Genomic DNA, 19,806 nt, shown 5'->3' with positions numbered 1-19,806 from the left:
TCCAAAAAATGTCTCCAAGTAAGGAGGGCCCATTGCACCACATAAGCCTCCTTCTCCCAAGCAGCCCATCACTGTTCTGTCTCAGTCAACTTCTTGGATGTGTAGGTGCAGGGTTGCAACTGACCCTTCTGGTTCTTTTGAAGCAATACCACACCTACAGCCACATCACTAGCATCACCCTGAATTATAAACGGTTTTTCTGGGTCTGGGTGTTTCAATACCAGCTCTGCGGAAAAAAGTCTTATGCTTTTCGAATGAGGCTTAGCATTCTGCAGTCCACTTTAAGGGCTGGCTAGGCCAGGGCTTTTCAACTGGTGGTACACATACCACCTGTGGTGCATTGGCAGCTGGCAGGTGGTACGCGACCATCCTAGAAGTGGTAGTGGGGGGAGAATGAGCTGAACTGGTGGCAGCACCGCACAAGCCTGATCAGCCCTGGGCTCTAGCTGATCGGCGCTTCTTCAGGGCTCAGCAGAAGCGCCAGGATCAGCGCCAGATTCCAGCTCTTTCCTTTGCGGGGAAGGGGCCAGGAGAGGGGAGGAGGCTTCCATGTTCCTCAAGTCTGGGCCAAAGCAAAGCAACAGGAACTAGAAGTTGCCAATCGCCTGGCCGACAGTGGTGGGCTCGGCTGCGCTGTGCTGGAAGCACAAGGCAGAGGTGCCCTGAAAATGGACCAGAGGGAAAGCAGAGCAGAAGGAAAATCTGAAACTCCCCCACAAAAAACCCACCTCTGGACAGCCTTTCCCCCTCCTTTCTGAATGCCCTGATGGTCCCCTGTGATGGGCGAGGGGGGCAGGGAGAGGAGGAGGGGCGCCGCCTGCTATGGAGGGCTTCGTCCTGTACTTCATCTTGGAAAAGTAAGTAGCCGGACGTCATGGCGGCTGTGCAGGATGAGGTTGGGCTGCACGGGGCGCTTTGTTTTGGGAAGGGTTGCAGGAGCCCTGGCAGTTTTTCAAAACTCCGCAGCAGTTTTTTTCTCTTTGTTTTGGGTGCCAATTAGGAGAAAAAATGCCTGGCAGATGCTACGTTCCTCTTTCCTCCAGAAGAGGTTGAAGGAAAAAGTTTGGCTCCTTTGCTGGTTTGTCTTTTTGCAACGTTGCTTTTTTTGGGGGGGGGGGCAAGTTTAGCAAAGAGCAGCTGTCAGCTTTAGCCTGTTTGGTTAGACTTACAAACACCTGTTTCCAAAGTAAATCCCTCACTCAGCTTCCCTCATGGAATGTAATTCCCGTGGAACAGCCGTTTAAGACAGGTGGGGAACCTTGGCTCTTTTATGACCCCTGGACTTCAACTCCAGAATTCCTGAGCCAGCCATGCTGAGGGGAAAGGGAGAGGTTTCCAAGCTGAGCCATGCTGGCTTAGGAATTCTGGGAGTTGAAGTCCACCAGTCATAAAGGGGCCATAGTTCCCCACCCCTGGTTTAAGATCTCTGAACTCCGGAGTCAATTCGAAACTTGCTCCATGGCTGTGATGGATTATTGATTCAATCAATAATTAGAAGTTACCATCTACATACCCATGAAAAAGAAATACCTTTGGGAAATATTAAACAGGCAGGAACAATAGGTAAAGATGCAGAAAGCCTGGCCCCAGAAACCAACTATTACAAATACGAAAGGCTGCTCCAAAAGAAACATTCATTTCCCTTCTCTTAGAAAAGTCAAGCAGAAAAACAGAAGTACCAGAGAAGAGGGTTTTTTTTCCTTTTTTTCTCTCTTTCTCTCCCCCCCCCCCCTCAGTTAATAGCCTGGGCCAGACGGCCAAGAGCCAAGAACACAAAGCAAAAGAAACAATGGAGTGGTAAGCACTAGCCTTGAACAAACCAAAAGAAAGCTGTCAGGTTTGCCCTATACACACATAGAAACCAATAACAGGATTAACCCCAGATACACCAGCACTTATGACAAGATTAACCTAGACACACAAAAACTTCATCAACAAGTTATTTCCTTCCCTGGGTGATAGGAATGATCAATCCGGCTGAAAGGGAAAAAAACCAAGCTAGGAAATTAAGAAGAACAAACTTCTTACAAATCTCATCAAAACTTAAAATAGGAAAAAGAGTATAAATTGTACCATGCATTTAGGTGATTTTTACTAGCCAGTCCAGAAGTCATTGCTGAATCACTTCTCTGTCTGGCTTCTGTAATAAAATCCACTTTCTGGCAGCTTGCTTCACTCAGTGTCAACTATTTTTATTTTTATTTATTTTTAGCCTATTTTTTCCTCTTAAGTCAGAGTTACTCACTTCCTTTGTTCTCCATTAATGAAATGCACATTCTGTCTTTTTTCTATTTTTGCTGCTTTTTCTGCTTTTTGTATCAGGGAAGAAATGCTTGCTCATGTTATTTGTCCTACAACTGACATGATGCATTGTGTTAGCATAAGAGGTTTGGGGCTGTCTTCTTAAATATTGTAACTTTGAACAGTCACTAAGCGAACTCTTGTAAGTCTAGGACTACCTGTACTTCATCACTTTTTTCCTATTTTGGGGGGGTCATCAAGTTTTTGACCCCTTGCTAGGCGACTGGTGGTACTCGGATGCTGCCATATCCTAAAAGTGGTACAATGGGTGAAAAGGTTGAAAAGCCCTGGCTAGGCTTCAGCTTATTTTCTCCCTTTGTTTTTAGCAGGTTTGTAATGGGGAGCGCAATCTGCATGAATGAAGGGAGAAACTGCCTGTAAAAATTAGCAAACCCCAGAAAGCTCTGTAATTGCTTTCTGGTGCAGGGAGGGGCCCATTCCAGGACAGCCCACACTTTTTCCAGATCCATTTCACTCCAATCTTCGGTCCCGGCTTCTCCCATTTCACTGCCATGCAGAGACATATTGTGCACGGTCCCCCACAATAGGGCAGATGCCTCTCCGGGTTGGGCACTATTGCAGACCTTGCTTTATGTAAGGGATTGTCTCATCTAGATCTTCCAAGAAAACAGAACTCTTGAAACAGGCATTTTCAAAAGGAACTTTTATTGAGTTAGTGATAGCAATAGAGCAAAGCAAGGTCTGGAAAATTGCGTGCGAAAGGTTATATCAAAATGCCCATTCAAGACTCCTCCCCCCAGTGTCCAACTGTCCAGCTGAAATCCAGCCAATCCATAGGTGCTGGGTTGTTTTGAGAACCTGGTGATTTTAGCACTCATCTCAAGTTCTCTCTTGCTTTCATTTCCCAACGGTCCCAGGCTCCGTTGTCTGGAGATAAGGCAGACATTCCTTTCTCACAGAGGGAGGATGTTTTGAAGTGGACAGAGTAGAGCGAGACAAATACATCCCCCAAGCAAGCAGCCCCCCTCCTACCAGAATGGCAGACCCTGAAAAAGAATACATAGGCAAAGTAATAATATGAAGGGAAATACATTGGAGGGGTCTGACAATCGGGCTAAGAGGCAGTTCTAAGATGAACAAAGAGATTGAGAGCTATGTTACTGGATGCCTGGTATGCGCATCTGTGAAGCGATTGCTAGGAAACTGGGACTGTTTCAGCCAGTGGCAATGTGAACATCTGGTGGGTGGGGGAACAGGAATCTTTTGTTTAACTAAGCAAGCTTCTGCATGGGAAAACTCAGAGCTGGTTTCACTTCTTTAGTTCCTAGATGGTTTATCCAATAAAGCTTTACCTTTCGGAACTCAATCGCCTAGAGGAAATTTTTTGTTAGATTTGCTAGTCAGACAATTGACACAGACAGGATGATGGGAACAAAAATCCTGAAGTAACAATCTCAAATAAGACTTGCACGCTTCAGAAACTAGGTGTGTAACTGAAATTAGTCCTTTAAACAGGCTCAGTGAAAAATCAGAAAACATACTGGCCTTTGTTGTTGTCCAGAACATGAGAATTAAATACCCAAGAAGAGCTTAAACTTGTGGTAAATATGATTTAATTAGTATAATGCAGACATGATGGAGGTTTTCAAGAAAAGATTGGACAACTGTTTGTCTGCAACATCTTCTGCAGCTGGAGACAAGGTTAGTAGAAATCCACAAGGGAATTAATTATGACCTTCTCAAAACAACAAGAGTGAAATTAAACACACAGGCTTTGTAATGAAATAGCTGGTAACGGTGCAGGCTTCTTATGAATTCAAATTCTCTTCAGGGAAAGTTTAATAACAGAAAACAAAAGTCCTTTTTCCACCACAGGGCTTCTTTATGTTGCAGTCAGAAGCCATGTGGGAATTGAATGAAGGAGCAGCCGAATGATTTGTTGACATAAATATCGATCAAGCTATTCCCTTTTGGGACAAGGATATTTTGTGAAGCAGAGAGAAACTGTAAGAAGCTTGAGTAGAGAGAAACAAACTCCTGTAAAATGTAGATTATATGAACACAATTTTCTGTCCTTCTCTACTTCTCTAGCCTTCCTTATGTCTCCATGTTGCTTCGTGCAGGGCCTTTTGTTCTTTAAACTTCTTACTCCTCTTTCAGACCCTCTCATGAACTCCATCTAACCATTAATTTTTGGTCTTTACCTTACTTCCAAACCCATTCACCTTTCATTTATTTATTTTGCAACGCAATCATTATTCATTCACAAGATGGCAGCAAAGTGTTTGAGTTTCATGTATCCTTGGCCTCTCATTCCACAGTTTACTAGGCTTACAAGCTGATCTCTTGGGGAAACAGAACCCTAAAAAAACATACACAGCAACCCAAAGAATTGAGTTTTTTATTTGTAGTTGTGAAACTGGTGGTGTCACTGTTACAGCACATGCTCTGCATGCTGACTGGATGATAGTTTCCCACTTGCAAAAGAAGGAAAGGCTGCCAGTCCCCACTGCAGCCAGAAGAGGACCGAGGGTAGGTGAAGCAATCTGGGCAGAACAGGGCAGCCCCAAGGAAACTCAGAAATCAGCTGGAGCCCCTAATGGCCATGACTGCACCTGGGACTTGGTCCATGCCCCTGGTGCACCTCAAAGCACCTTACATTGCCCACCCAGTTTCTCTCTCACCCTCCTAGTCTGTATTAAGCAGCCACCTCTCTCCTCCCCACACACAAAACCATGATGAGTTTCATTTTCCTCCTGGGAGAAAACAAATGCAGAATCTCTGGGTTTTGCCTTCTGAACATCACTTTTTCCAACGGATCATCTTTGACTTTCTAAGTACTGAAGATATTTTTAAAAAAATATTACATCTTTAAAATTTGATTTTGATGACAACCTTAATCTATTATCTATCTATCTATCTATCTATCTATCTATCTATCTATCTATCTATCTATCTATCTATCATCTATCTCATCTATTATTTGTTAAACTTATTTGTTACCTATCTCACCATAAAGCTACTCTAGGTGGCTTACTACAATAAAAAGGAAAAAGTGAAAAGTGTGTAAAGATTACAGAAGTAAAATAGAACAATGAAATAATGAAAAAGAACACAAGAATACATTAATATGACAACAAAAAGATGTATGGGTGGAGAGCAGAGAGCAAGGGGGGGAGGTGGAATCTGCCATGAATCAATTTGCAAAAAAATAACCGTCCAATGAGGAAACTCAGAAGCATGGAAATAAACCACTGGCTTAGGGGATGTGCCATTGAGAGAACTCTGAATTCCTACACCGAATTCCTAGGAACTTCTGGCAGGGGATGGGCTACACCTCACAATAACTGGAAAGAACATCTCTGGAAACCAACTGACTTGCCTTATCCAAAGGTCTTTAAAATACAACTGGAGGGGGAGGAAGGCAAACATTTGGAAGGTAATTCCAAGCATAAACCTCATGGCAATCAAGTAAATCTCTTGACTCCATTAAGGTTAATCAAAAGAACTTTTACTGAGAGATGGTGGATGCAGAGAAGCCAGGTGGAATCTGAAGGTCCCACTCAAAGTGTAAAGCACTTCTTTTGTTTTTCCCAAATCCACCCCCCCTGACCCGTCCACTGGCAGCCAATATAATGCCATAGGGATGTTATGAGATTGCTGAGGTGCTGGGTAGATAACAGGTCATTCTCCAGGCACAATGGCCTTGGAACCAGGATGGAACTGGTTGGGAAGAAGTCTGTTTCGACTCCAAAGACAATCTCCCTGTCAGAACCCATTGTTCCCGGGGGGGAGGAAATCCATCTAATCTCTTTCCTAATTCTTTACTTTCTGAGGGTTCTGCCATTCTCCCTAGGGGCAGAGGGGAAGGCTCTGTGGTATGTTATTCTGCTTTACTACATTGTATCCTTTCCGCTGTTCCTACATGCTGACTCTTTGAACTGTCTCTCCCTTGATGTTACCTTGGGGTGAGAAAGGAATATGCCTCGGCCATCTGGTTTATCTCTCGCTGTGAAAGGGAAGGCGCAAAGATCCAACAACATCTTCACAAGCCTGGGAAAGGATCCCATTATCAGCTCCCTTCCCACAGCGGACTTAACTCCTGGAGATTGGCCCATTCAAACTGACCGGATGAACTATTGGAGTGGGGTTATGCCTGGGATTCTTTTAACCTATTGATCTGAGCAGGAAACCCCCAAATCCTGCCTATCATGCCTGCTATCAGCTTCTCCTAATAAAAGTTCCTTTTGGAAAGAAACTTGTTTCAAGAGTCCTGCTTTCTTGGGATGAGGTTTTGAAGTGGGCCCTGACACCACCTCCTGAATTTCCAAGGGGTTACAGCAAAAGCGAAAGCATGCAAAGAATGCCAGAAACCTTCCTCCCTTTCCCTCCAACAGAATGGCAGGGCACCACCATGGTGGACCTGACACCTAATATATAAGGGCAGATATGGAATTGTTGCCCAAACGTGGTGGGATATAACTCATGACTGGAGCATATGGCTAGAAGGATTTAAACTTCTGCTTCCAGAAGCTGTGGATGCTCCAAAACTAGAAGTTTTTAAGAACAGATTGGACAGTCATTTGTCTGAAATGGTATAGGGTTTCCTGCCTAAGCAGGGGGTTGGACTGGAAGACCTCTAAGGTCCCTTCCAACTTTATTTATTTATTTATTTATTTATTTATTATTATTATTATTGTTGTTGTTGTTGTTGTTGTTATTATTATTATTATTTATTTGGAGTTAACATCATATATAAGAAATCACTACACCCCTACAGAAATGCAAAAACAAGGATCAAACCTCCTAGAATGCATTTGGGTTAATATAAAAGGAAAAAGGAACGACATTGCCAGAGGTATAGACTACAGGCCACCCAACCAGAGGAAACGGATGAACCTTTGCTAATCAGTGAGCTAAGGCGTGCAGGAAACACACTGCAATAATAATGGGGGACTTTCAATACCCTGACACCAACTGGGAGACAAACTGTGCACTAAGTGGGAGGTCAAACAGATTCCTGACCAATGTAGCAGACAACTTTGTCTCCGTAAAGGTGGAGGAGGGAACTAGAGGGTCAGCTATATTGAACTTAATTCTCTCTGGCAGATGAAATGATAAGAGGGGTTTGAAGTTCTGGGAACTTTGGGGGAGAGTAACCAGGTCATATTGTAATTCAACATAAGCAACAGAACAAAGTCAAACTAGTGTCTTGGACTGTAAGAGACCTGATTAAAATTAGAGCTTGGAAAAGACTCCACGGAGAAAAATCTTAAAGGGAAAAATAACTCCAGAAGCTTGTGAAACTCTGTAAAAATGAGATTATAAAAACCTAATCTAGCACAATACCAGTGTGCTGCCAAGACGTGGCTGTGTGGAGAAATCACAATGTGAGCAGTCAGACCCTCATACCCTATGATGTATTTCCTCTTCCCTCCCCTTTCTGGGATGGACTTCCTCCTCCTTTGTCCCTAGAGAGTCCATTCTCCTTTAGCCAGAAGACATGGGGTAACTTGCAGACTCAATATGCAGATCCTGGGAGTATTACAATTTTCTAACCTTAGAGATACCTTTGAAATATCTTGGAAATGCTGTACAAAGGTCATCTGAATGCATCCACCTACTGTATTCAACTCTACATGCAATAAAGGTATTTCTATATGATAAAAGGTGTTTCTACGAGTTCAAAACTATCTGGAGAGATCTGTTAATGTTAATGACATCTGCTTATATAGACCATAGAAGTCTTAACAAGAGATTAATTAAAGTACAACAGCTTTGATCCAGAATAGTTAGAAAATGGTAATACTCCCAAGATCTGCATATTGAGTCTGCAAGTTACCCCATGTCTTCTGGCTAAAGGAGAATGGACTCTCTAGAGCAGGGGTGTCAAACTCAATTTCATTGAGGGCCGCATCAGCATTGCGGTTGCCCTCAGGGGGCCGGGTGGGTGTGGCCTGGGTGGGTGTGGCCTACTGGGTGGGCGTGGCTAGAGTGCGTATGGCCTTCTGGGTGCGTGTGGCCAGCTCTACATCATTCGCATCAAGGGTGCCTACGGGGGCCTGGGCAGGAGTGGGACAGATCTGAGGGTCTCTGGGCCAGGGGCAAGGCAGTGGGGGCCGTTCCCTCGCTGTTTCCAGGATGGCTTCGCGGGCCACATGAAACCACTTCGCGGGCCGGATTTGGCCCCCGGGCCTTGTGTTTGACATGTCTGCTCTAGAGACAAAGGAGAAGGAAGTCCATCCCAGAAAGGGGAGGGAAGAGGAAATACATCATAGGGTAGGAGGGTCTGACTGCCCACATTGTGATTTCTCCACACAGCCACGTGGTGGCAGCACAACCAGTCAAAAACAAAAACAAGAAACCCCAGATGAAACTAGCATAATTGCACAAGGAACTCTCTGATAAACTGAAAGACAAAAAGGATAAGTATAAAAAGAGGAAAGGTGGACATATAACTAAAGCAGAATAACAATATATAGCCTGAATCTGCAAAGATGAAGTCAGGAAAGCAAAGGCTCAGTATGCAGTAAGACGTTTAACAAATGTCAAAATTAATTTTTAAAAGTTTCTTTCAACATGTTAAAAAAAAGAAAAAAATCAAGGAAACAATTGGTCCACTAAAGAGAGAAAATGGCAAGGACATGACAGGCAGCAGGGAGAAAGTTGAACTTCTTAATTAATTCTTTGCATTTTTCTTTACACTAAAGGAAAAAAGAGTCCCATCTACCAAAAACAGAACGTAAAAGACAAATTAGGAATACTGAACAAGTCAAAATAGGCAAGAAAAAGGTAATACAACACTGTCCATTCTAGATATAAATTCAAATTGCAGGACCAGATGGATTACATCCTAGAGTTCTGAAGGCACTGTGGAACCACTGAATCATATTTTTTCACAGACCCTGGAACCGGGGAACTACCATGACTGGAAAAGAGCTGATGTAGTTTCCACCTTCAAAAAAGGAAAAAAAATGGATCCAGGAAACAACAGACCAATCAACCTGACCTCAATAACTGGGAAAATCCTGGAAAATTAATCAAGCAACAGATCTGCAAACACTTAGAAGTGAGCAAAGCTATTACCAGAATCCAACTCGGCTTTATCAAAAACAGATCATGCCAGACAAATCTTATTGCATTCTTTGACAAAATGACTAAATTAGTGGACTAGCGAAATGCTGCGGACATAGTATACTTGGACTTCAGTAAGGCACTTGATAAAATAGGCCACAGCCTACTATTTGATAAGATAGAAAAATGTGTGATAGATAGCATCACCATTAGATGGATTCATAACTGGCTGACCAACCGCACTCAACATGTAGTCCTTAATGGAACTGCATCTACATGGAGAGAAGTATTTTATTTATTATTTATTTTAATTCCATTTATATTCCGCCCTTCTCCGAAGACTCAGGGCGGCTTACAAGCTTAGCAGTAGCCTTCATTCTATGTATATGCCTGCTTATTAGGGCTTTCACCCCCCCCCCAAGCGGCATTATTACAAAGTCAGCTTAATTGCCCCCAACAATCTGGGTCCTCATTTTACCTACCTCGGAAGGATGGAAGGCTGAGTCAACCTTGAGCCTGGTGGGATGCGAACCTGCACTAATTGCAGGCAGCTGGTGTTACTTAAGGAGGCATTAGCCCACTGCTCCACCAAGGCTCTTTTTTTTTTTTGTATGCAGTGAGGTACCCCAAGGTTCTGTCTTAGGCTCAGTACTCTTCAAAGGCATTTGACGAAGTAGACCATAGCCTTCTTCTCAATAAGATAGAAATATGTGGCATAGAACTGCTGTTTCTCAAGGTCTCTCTAGGGCCCAGTACTCTTCAACATCTTCATAACTAATTTAGATGTAGGGACAGACGGGGAACTCATCAGATTTGCAGACAACAGCAAGGTAGAAGGAACAGCCAACATTTTAGAACAGGCATGTCAAACTGCTGGCCCACGGGCCGGATGCGTCACGCTGAAACCGCACCCACTCCATTGCCGGCAATAGGGAAAAAGTTGTGATATGTCCCGCATTGTCACGAGTTTGACATGCCTGGTTTAGAAGATAAACTCAAGATTCAGAAGGAACTTGACAGACTTTCTTGGGCCCTATCCAAGAAAGTGCAATTCAGTGGAGAGAAAAGTAAGGTTTTATGTTTAGGCAAGAAAAACCAAATACTTTAATTACTCCAAGGATCTGAAGAAGCTTCTTGGATGAGAAGCGAAATGTCTTCAAAGAAAGTCCAGTTGCCTCATGAAAAAGCATCTTCGGGACTATTACAAGGATCATGACTAACTTAGCAAGAGGTTGGTCACTAAGCCTCCTCCTGAATAGGTTACAATTAAAAATACAAGGTTCAGGGAGAAAATAATTTTTTTTTTAATTCCATTTATATCCCGCCCTTCTCCAAAGACTCAGGGCGGCTTACAAGCTTAGCAGTTTTCAAGCTCTACCTACAATTTCTAAGGAACCCAACTTCTAGGATAAATAAGTCATGGAGAGCAGTCACTTATTCCCAATCAAAGCCGGAAATCATTTACAAGCAGCAAGTGAAAGAGTTCCACTTACCCTTTTCTTTCTGGCCACTCTGTTCCCGAGAGCTGCCACTTTTCCCTGAGGAGGGCACCTCCTCCAGATTGCTTGGCTCATCCGCCTTTGCCAGCCAGCCCTGGGAGAGCAGGGGTCCCGGCTTGCACGGTTCAGCCTTGGACAGATTTTCTGGTGCTCCTTGTATGGCCACCTCATTGCTGGAGAACTCAGAGCTGGAGATTCTGAAGCAGCTGGCAGGGGGGATCCTCCCAGACAATGCTCTCCATTTGGATTCCTCACCAGATCCTGGTCCCTGGGGAGCCCCACAGCATCTGCAGTGAGCCATATCCCAGCCTTGCACAAGAGAAATGAGCTTCTGAATGGGGGGGTCACTGTTCTCCAGGGGTTTGGTTAGGCTGCCTTTTGCTCCTCTTTTCTTGGGGTTTCCTTCCTGTCGGAAAAGGCAGGCGTCTCCCCAGTCATCGGAGGACTTGGAGGTTTCCCAGGGATGTTTTCGCTTTGCTCCCTTAATGGGAGAAATGCTGGTGTATTTGGTGTTCTCTCTATCACTCCCTTCCGTGGACTGTGGTTCTCTAGTTATATTCCAGTTATTGGCACACTGATCTAAATCAGCAAAATGCAGATGCTTCAAAAAGGGAAGAGAAAAAAAATCCATTAAAGCATAATTAATAATGTTGTCATAGTTCCGATAGATGAAACCATTTAAAAGAACTTCAAGGCAAGGATTTCTTCCTTAAAGAACATTTTATTTAGGAAACAAGATATTGGCACATACAAGGGTGAACCCAAGACTAAGATCCCCTCCCTCAGGCTACAAAGTAACGAGTTGCAATTACCACCCCAAATTGCTGTCATAAATCACATTCACCAATCATTTCAAAACATGGGCTCCCAGCTTTTCAGCCCACCAAAACTCTTATCAGGATTGACCTTGATTCTCACACAGAAGCATTGTTATGGCTAACTCAGAAACTTATCGTCCCCCCTCCCCCTCCTTCATCTAAACTAAAATGTGACAACAAAGACAAAATGAAAAATGGCTTCAGTTCAGTTTGTCACAACATTGACATTCGGCTCCCTTTGAAAGAAAGGAGAAATCCTGCAAATTAAACAAGAATAAAAGTTAGGCGTCCCGCTCAGTTTGTTTGGATGTTTATCATAAAATTTACATATGATCCTATTAGCTTTCACATCACTACACTTCACCCGGGTAGCCTCTGATAATGGATATCCCTTCCACTGCACTAAATATTGCAATTCCCCTTCATACAATCTTGCATCAAGAATACGCTTCACTTTGTAATAAGTCTCTTTAGCTACCACAAGCGGGCCAGGTGCTTTCTTGAGAGGGGGTCTCAGAGTACAATCTCTGAAAGGCTTCAACAAACTGCAGTGAAATACTGGGTGGATCTTTCCTAAAAGTCGAGGGAGTTTTAGCTTCATAGTCACTGGGTTTAAAATCTGCACTGTGGGAAAAGGTCCCAGGTATTTTGGCCCCAGTTTTTTGCTAGGTAATTTGAGTCTTAAATATTTTGTGGAAAGATAAACCTTCTCTCCCACAGAAAATGACTTTTGAGGTGCCCTTTTCTTATCAGATTGTTTTTTGTAAGTCTCTGAGGCTTTTTTCAAAGCTTTCTTTGCATTGTCCCACACCTCCTTCCAAGCCGTCACCCATTGATCTAAAGTCTGAGATGCAGGTGGTTCCTGGGGATATTCAGGCATCGGGATGAAATCCCTCCCTGTGGCTATTTTAAATGGTGTAAAATGGTGCTGCTATGGTACAGTGTTGTTATAAGTCACCTCAGTGAAAGGGAAGAGATCAGTCCAATTTCTCTGTTGGTAATCCACATAGCATCAAAGATATTGTTCCACCATTGCATTCGCTTTTTCACCCGCCCCATTCGTAGACGGGTGAAAAGCCGCTGACAGTCCTTGTGTAGAACCAATTAATTTTAGACAGTCCCTCTAAAACCTGGCCATAAACTGCACTCCCCATCGGAAATTATTCCCTTTGGTGCGCCGTGTAGTCTGTAAATATGCTTCAGGAACAGCCAATTTCTGGGTTGAAGGGAGGCCTGAGCAGGCAATAAATTCAGCTTGCTTTGAAAATAGATCAATCATAGTCCATATTACCGTATTTCCTCCACTCTCAGGTAATTTGATGATAAACTCCATAGCGATCTCTTCCTATGGTTGGGAAGGATCCACAATAGGCTGCAATAGCCCAGGATGTTTTCCTGGGATTCTTTTCATGGTAGCACAGACTACACAGCTTTTTACATAGTTCTCCACATCCTTCTTTAAGCCTGGCCACCAAAACTGCCTCTGGATTAAGTATAGTATCTTTAGGTAACCAAAATGACCAGCTTGTTTAACATCATGACTGCTTTGGAGTGCTTGTAGTCTGAGTAATTTAGGTAAATATAATTTTCCCCCTTTCCAAGCTATACCATTCCTATAGGTAAGGGTAGTTTGATTGTCCTTGAACCATTGGTCAATAATCAATTCTTGTTTTAACTTCTTTGTCAAAGGATCATCAGGGTTAAGAGTCTTTGCAGACTGGTGACTCTGGGAAGTTATTTGAGAAATAACTTGAGATGGGAGCATAATAGAATCTACAACTTGTTCATGTTGGCTTTTGTATTCGGGTAATCTGGAGAGGGCGTCAGCTAAGACATTCTTTCCACCAGGTATGTATTTCAGGGTGAAATTAAATTAAAATTCAGCAGGATGCTGAATTGGTCATAAAGGCGAGCCAGTTGCCAAGCGCCTGAAATGTAGTCACATGACACAGGGAAATGTGAAAGTTTACCACAGCTGGAAATGCTGCAGGGGTCATAAAGCCCCCACTTAGAGGCCGTAGTAACTCAGAACAGTGGTTAAAAGGCTCGTCTTAAGTTGACGATCCCGTATATATGAATATTATTAAAGCTGATGGGAAGTGTAGAAATTTGCTCTTTCTTGCTGTCCATTATACTGCTATGGTTTGATTAGAAAAAAACCTTCTCTCTCCCTTTGTTTTCTGAGCCTGGCATTAACTTTTGTTTTGACCTTAGTATTTAAAGTGGCAGATTCTTTCACTCTACCACTGGAAGGGTATTTTTTTTCTGCAGTGTTCAAAAATGAGAAAGAAGAAAACCAGCATGATGGTAATAACAGCAGAATAAAAGAGAAAGAGCCAGGGGTGGGGGGGAATCATAAAATACAAAAACCTGCAAATAGAAATGGAATGACTGTGGCAAAAGAAAGAAAAGGTAGTATGAACAGTCAGAGGCTCCTCGGGTGCAATCTCAAAAATATGGAGCACCACTTGAGTATAACAGCATTGACAAAATCCCTACCAGTCAATTGTAAAAGGCAGCTTGACCTGGAACAGCTCAACAGGTGGATAAAAATGCCAAATCCAAACATCTGGATGACTATGCGACCAATCATAACAATAGTAATAATAAAAAATAATATTACATCTCGAAGGACTTTGTTGGATCCAGTATCCTTCTCTGATATTGGAGACTCAGGGTTTCTAACCGGATAAACTACATGTTGAACTTCCTTCTGTTGCACCCATAATCTGGAACACAAACATTTTACATCTTTTTTAGGAAACACTTTCTATGCCTCAATAATATTGGTCATTGTTAAAATTCTACTATTAAGAATTAGAAGTCAAAAACAGGAGAAAGCTATGTGAATATTTTTTCTCTTTTTCCTAAGAGGTAGGAGAAAAAGATTTTGAGAAGCAACTGACTCTAATTTCTTGGCCAAAGCACAAGAAATTTTTGCATCTTGTTCAAATGTCCTCTCACCCCACCCCGGTGGCCTAAAACTCCCTCCCCCCCCCAGGATTCTGCATTTCAAAGAGAAGTGCTTCTCTGAGAAAACCCAGGCTTTCCTCTGGGGGTGGCTGTCCAGTCTCTTCTTAAAAACCATCAGTGATTGAGCACCCACAAGAGGTCGTCCTCAACTTAAAACCATTCATTTAGTGACCATTAGCAGTTGCAACACCGCTGGGTAAAAGACCCATGACTGTTTTTCACACTTAGGTCTGTTGCAGCATCCCCACAGTTGTGTGATTAATATTCAGATGCTTGGCAACTGACATGCATTTATGACGGTCACAGCGTCCTGGGGTCACATGATCACTTTTGCAACCTTCTGATGAGCAAAGTCAATAGCAAAGTCAATATCTTAGGGAGCACCTTCTGCCAGCATCAACTTCCCATCATCCTGTGCGCTCCCACAGGGAGGGCCTCCTCAGGGTCCCGCCGGTCAGGGAGTGCCGGTGAGCGATCCCCAGGGGGAGAGCGTTCTCGGTGGGTGCGCCTGCCCTATGGAATCAACTGCCAACGGAACTCCGGACTGCCCCCGACCTTCGTTCATTTCGCCGGGACCTAAAAACCTGGCTATTTGAATTAGCCGGCCTGGACTGAGAGATTTTAAGGTTTTAAATTTTAAATTTTAAACTCTTTTGGGGCTATTAATTTAATTTAATTTTAATTTGTACATAGCACTGTTTTAATTTGCCCTGTAAACCGCCCTGAGTCCCCCGGGAAAAGGGCGGTATATAAATCTAAATAAATAAATAAATAAATAAATAAATAAATAAATAAATAAGGAAGGCAGATTCACTTAACAACTGTGTTACTAACAACTTCAATGATTTGCTTAAGAACTGTAGCAAGAAAGGTTGTAAAATGGGGAAAAACTCACTTAACAACTGTCTTGCTTAGCAACAGAAATTCTGGGCTCAACTGTGGTTGTAAGTCAAGGACTACCTGGAGTACATTGATTTTTATTTATGCTGAGCAGCAAATGAGAATCAAGCAGAAGACAGAAATACCTGTACATGTCATACTGATATAGAGCCTCCAGCAGAGAAGGGATCTGATACTCGATCACTTCCTGGCACAAAAGTGACCATTCCCTGTCATGGAGTGAAAAAGCAAATCATTTCAAATCAACTGAGCTGAGATTCCACATTAACCGTTGGTAAATTTAAATAAACAATTATTATAATGATGATTTTACCATAGCTGAGCATTATAGAGAACGCGTTGAAGTTCCAACTTCTCATCCTAGAAAGCCATTTGATTCTTTGAGAGGGTCTCCCAAGCATTGCCTGGTGCCCAAACAAAGCCATGGCAGAGAGTGACCAGGAAGAAGTACAGTGGGATTAACCACCATTTGAATCTAAGACTCCCCAGCTCACAGACCAAACTGCAAAACATGCTAGTCCTGGAGTCGGCAGAGATTTGTAACTACACACTGTGCAATTCTGTTTATTATTATTTTTATTTACTAAACTTGTTTGCCACCCACCAGGCAATTCTGGACAGATTAAATTAAAATGAAACCATAAATATATGAATAAATATACTGCTCAAAAAAATAAAGGGAACACTTAAACAACACAATGTACTGTATTTAATAGTAGGATGTCTTATTTTGTGTTCCCTTTTTTGAGCAGTATATATAAAATCATATGAAAATTACAATAAAATATAAGTTATAACTAAAGATGGGGAGGAAGAGAGCAGAATGTGTGTGGGGACAGGTGGAAGTTGCTATCAGTAGTTAAATGCCCCCCCCCCCGCAACTGCCTCAGTTCTCCATGAAAAGAACATCCTTCTTTTTGGTTTCCAAGATGAAACAAAATCTATTTAATGAACTGTACAATCAATTGAGCTCTAAAGTGAAAGGTGATCCATTTGTCAAAATTTCTGTAACCATTTCCTTTCAATAAAAGATAACTAAGCATGTCCCCCAGTGGCTTTTTCTAGAGGCAACTGGACTTTGTTTTTCTTTGAAGGTGTTTCGTTTCTCTTTGAAACAAGAAAGTCCCCTTGCCTCTTGAAAAAGCACCTTTGGGACAACCATGACCCGGCTGACTGAGAATCTCCATAGCAGGGGTAGGTAACCTCGGCTCTTTTATGACTCGTGGACTTCAACTCCCAGAATTCCTGAGCCAGCTTGGCTCAGGAATTCTGGGAGTTGAAGTCCACGAGTCATAAAAGAGCCGAGGTTGCCTACCCCTGCTCCATTGACATAACTAAGCATGGCATAGAGAATGAAATAATAGCTGAAAATAACAAATTAAATCAATTGCATAATATAATAAGGTTTCAAGCCAAAAAACCCAAGATCTATTAAACATCCCAACTGAGCACAAAGCTGGGGGCATCAATTCCAGAGAAGAGGAGCTGGGAGGAAAAGCCCCGGACCAGGTGAGGCTTTCCTGACCTGTGGCAGAACCCAATGACCCTGGCTAGATAACTGGGTCAGGCATTGGGGGGGGGCTTTCCAGATGACTGGCCACGGTGCCCTTGTGCCCTCCACCTGCCCCGCTCTCTTTCTCAGAGCCACACCTGATGTAGCAGAGCAAAATAAGGAAGGTCTGGAATAGCAGAATGTGGATCTTGGCCAGGCTCATCATGTCTGGAGCGATCTGAATTGGCAGCCTAAAACTCAGTGGGAAACAGACCGGGGAGGCTTAAGACAAGCACTTCACAGAAAGAGCAATGGAAGCTTGGAACCAACTTCCAACAGACACAGTGGCTAAGTCATCAGGAACTGAGTTTAAGTATGCTTGGGATAAACATATCTATCACCTTACAAAAACTAAAAAATTAATAAAATGTAAGTAGAATAATTAAAAATAATAAAGAAAAAAGAAAGCAAAAAACAGTAAACTCATAGGGCAGCCTCGATGGACCACTAAGTCTTTTTCTGCTACCAGTTTTCCATGCTTCTAAGTCTAAGACAACCACGTCCTATCCCTGTTCCATTCAATCTGAAACTGGATGTGCAGGTGGATGTACAAGGCTACTGAAGCCTTCCAAAACCAGGGCAACAGGACGTATCTTCACTATGGCTGGAAGCTGCCTACAAAAGCCTCAGTATTGATCCCAGAGTCTGCTCTCTGAGAGCAGTTCATCTGGCTTCAGTTTTATAAATGATCCAGATGAGGGATAAAGGGAGAACTCATCAGATATGCAAATGACACCAAGCTGGGGGAAATAGCCAACCCTCCAGAAGACAGCCTCAAGATTCAAAAGGATCTTGACAGACTTGAGCATTGCACCCTATCCAACAAGATGCCGTTCAGTGGTGAGAAAAGTCAGGTCCTGCACCTAGGCAGGAAAAACCAAATGCAGAGGTATAAAAGGTACCTGCCTCAAAAGTAGTAACTGTGAGGGGGATCTAGGAGTCCAAGTGGACCAGCACTTACAATGAATCAGCTGCCAAAAAAGCCAACACAGTTCTACAATGCATCAACAGAGGAACAGCATCGAGATCATGAGAAATGATAGTACTGTTCTACACTGCACTAGTGAGGCCATACTTGGAATCCTGCATCCAGTTTTGGTCATCATGATACGAAAAAGATGTTGCGACTCTAGGAAGAGTAATTAGGCGGCTGGAGGGAAAGTCATATAATAAACACTTAAGACAACTAGATATGTTTAGCTAAATAAAGAGAAGGCTGAGGAGAGAGAAACACAGCCATCGTCCAATACTTGAGGGATGTCACAGGGAAGAGGACATTAATTTATTCTCCAGAGCACCTGAGGGCAGGACAAAAAGCAGTGGGTGGAAGCTTGTCAGAGGGAGATTCAACCTGGAAACAAGGAGGAATTTTCTGTTGGCAAAAATGATTAATCAGTAGAACAGTTTGCCTCCCAGAGTTGTAGGTACTCCATCATTGGAGATCTTCAAGAAAAGATTGAACAACCATTTGACCAGAATGGTATGAGATCTCGTGCCCTGGGCAAGGGGGTTGCCTGGAAGACCCCCAAGGTCCCTTCCAGCCCTGTGATTCTATGATTCCACTCTGTATTTCTGGTTACTGGATGCTTGAAGACTCTGGCCTTCAGTTACAGCTTGGACAATTCTGCATTAAATCCTACATAATCACTTCATAGTCTGATTACTACAATGTGATCTATATGGGGATGCCCTTGAAGACAATTTAGAAGCTGCAGCTGGTCCAGAATACAGCAGTGCAGGCAGTATTGGGCATGTCTTGCTATGCTCAAATAACACCACTGTTACAGAAGCTGTCCTAATTATGAGTAGTATTCTGTTGCAATTTAAGATGCTGGTTATCCCCTCTGAAGGCCCCCATAGCATAAGGTCAGATTGTATAGTATAATTTCTCAATCTCTGCCTTTCTGATAAGACCAGGAGGTCAGTGACTTCATTCCTAATCAAACAATGCCATCCATCAAAACATGAGATGAATGCCTTCTCTGTTGCAGCACCTGAACTCTGGAATGACAGCCTCCCCAGAGACACCTGTAGCTCTAACCCACTCTTTGAAAACATTGCCATTATCCTTGGGTTAGGGTGTTTGTGTAGCCCTGGATGGCTGGTTGTTATGTAATTTGTCTGGATGCTGGTCTGGAAGTTCTTTTGTGATGGGGAGGGCTATGTAGGCAAAGGATGGGATGAACTGCCTGTAAAAATTTGCAAAGCCCAAGAAACTTTGCAGTCGCTTTCTGGTATGTGGGGGTGCCCAATCCAGCACAGCCCACACTTTCTCCGGGTCCATCTCCAACCGCTCATGGGAGATCTGGTACCCCAAAAGTTGATTTTCTCTTTGTGGAATTCACATTTTGAAAACTTAGCATAGTTTGGCAGCATGGACTTTGTTTAGCACCACTCTTTGTTTAGCACTACTCTGACCAATCTCATGGGTTCAGCTTTTGTCTCAGTGTAAATTAATATATCGTCAAGGTACGCCATCAGAGATCAATTGAAGCAATGCTCCAACAAGAAAAAGCTAGTAATTTCCAGAAGGAGATGCAAGTGACACTACAAGTGATTCAAGAAGCAATTTCCTCTCACAAGGATGATACAAAGAAAAATCATGAGACAAAAGACAACCTTGATAAAATGAACCAAAAAATTAACAATATAGATTCTCAACTAGAAAACTTTAAACAGATGGTCACAAAAAATGAACAAAGAATTCAAAAAGTAGAAGATAAGTCAC

General features: G+C 42.9%; 2 protein-coding genes across 2 annotated transcripts in view; both read right to left on the bottom strand.

Annotated features, from left to right (window-relative positions):
• Positions 1–19,806, bottom strand: part of LOC310644907 (uncharacterized protein) — a gene marked incomplete at its 5' end in the record, with an annotated part of 161,325 nt that overhangs the window by 71,733 nt on the left and 69,786 nt on the right. The window lies entirely within an intron of this gene.
• KCTD19 (potassium channel tetramerization domain containing 19) overlaps positions 1–19,806 on the bottom strand; it is a gene marked incomplete at its 5' end in the record, with an annotated part of 62,886 nt that overhangs the window by 15,052 nt on the left and 28,028 nt on the right. The window contains 3 exons of the mRNA XM_083370242.1: positions 10,830–11,436; positions 14,277–14,382; positions 15,652–15,735. Of these exons, the coding sequence (XP_083226368.1) occupies positions 10,830–11,436; positions 14,277–14,382; positions 15,652–15,735 (797 nt within the window). The remainder of the gene's footprint in view (positions 1–10,829; positions 11,437–14,276; positions 14,383–15,651; positions 15,736–19,806) is intronic.

The sequence above is a fragment of the Vipera ursinii genome (genome assembly GCF_947247035.1).
Source record: "Vipera ursinii genome assembly, chromosome: 10".
NCBI classification, from domain to species: domain Eukaryota; kingdom Metazoa; phylum Chordata; class Lepidosauria; order Squamata; family Viperidae; genus Vipera; species Vipera ursinii.
The sequence above is the reverse complement of the archived record's forward strand: the minus strand, read 5'-3'. Positions and strand labels throughout refer to the sequence as shown.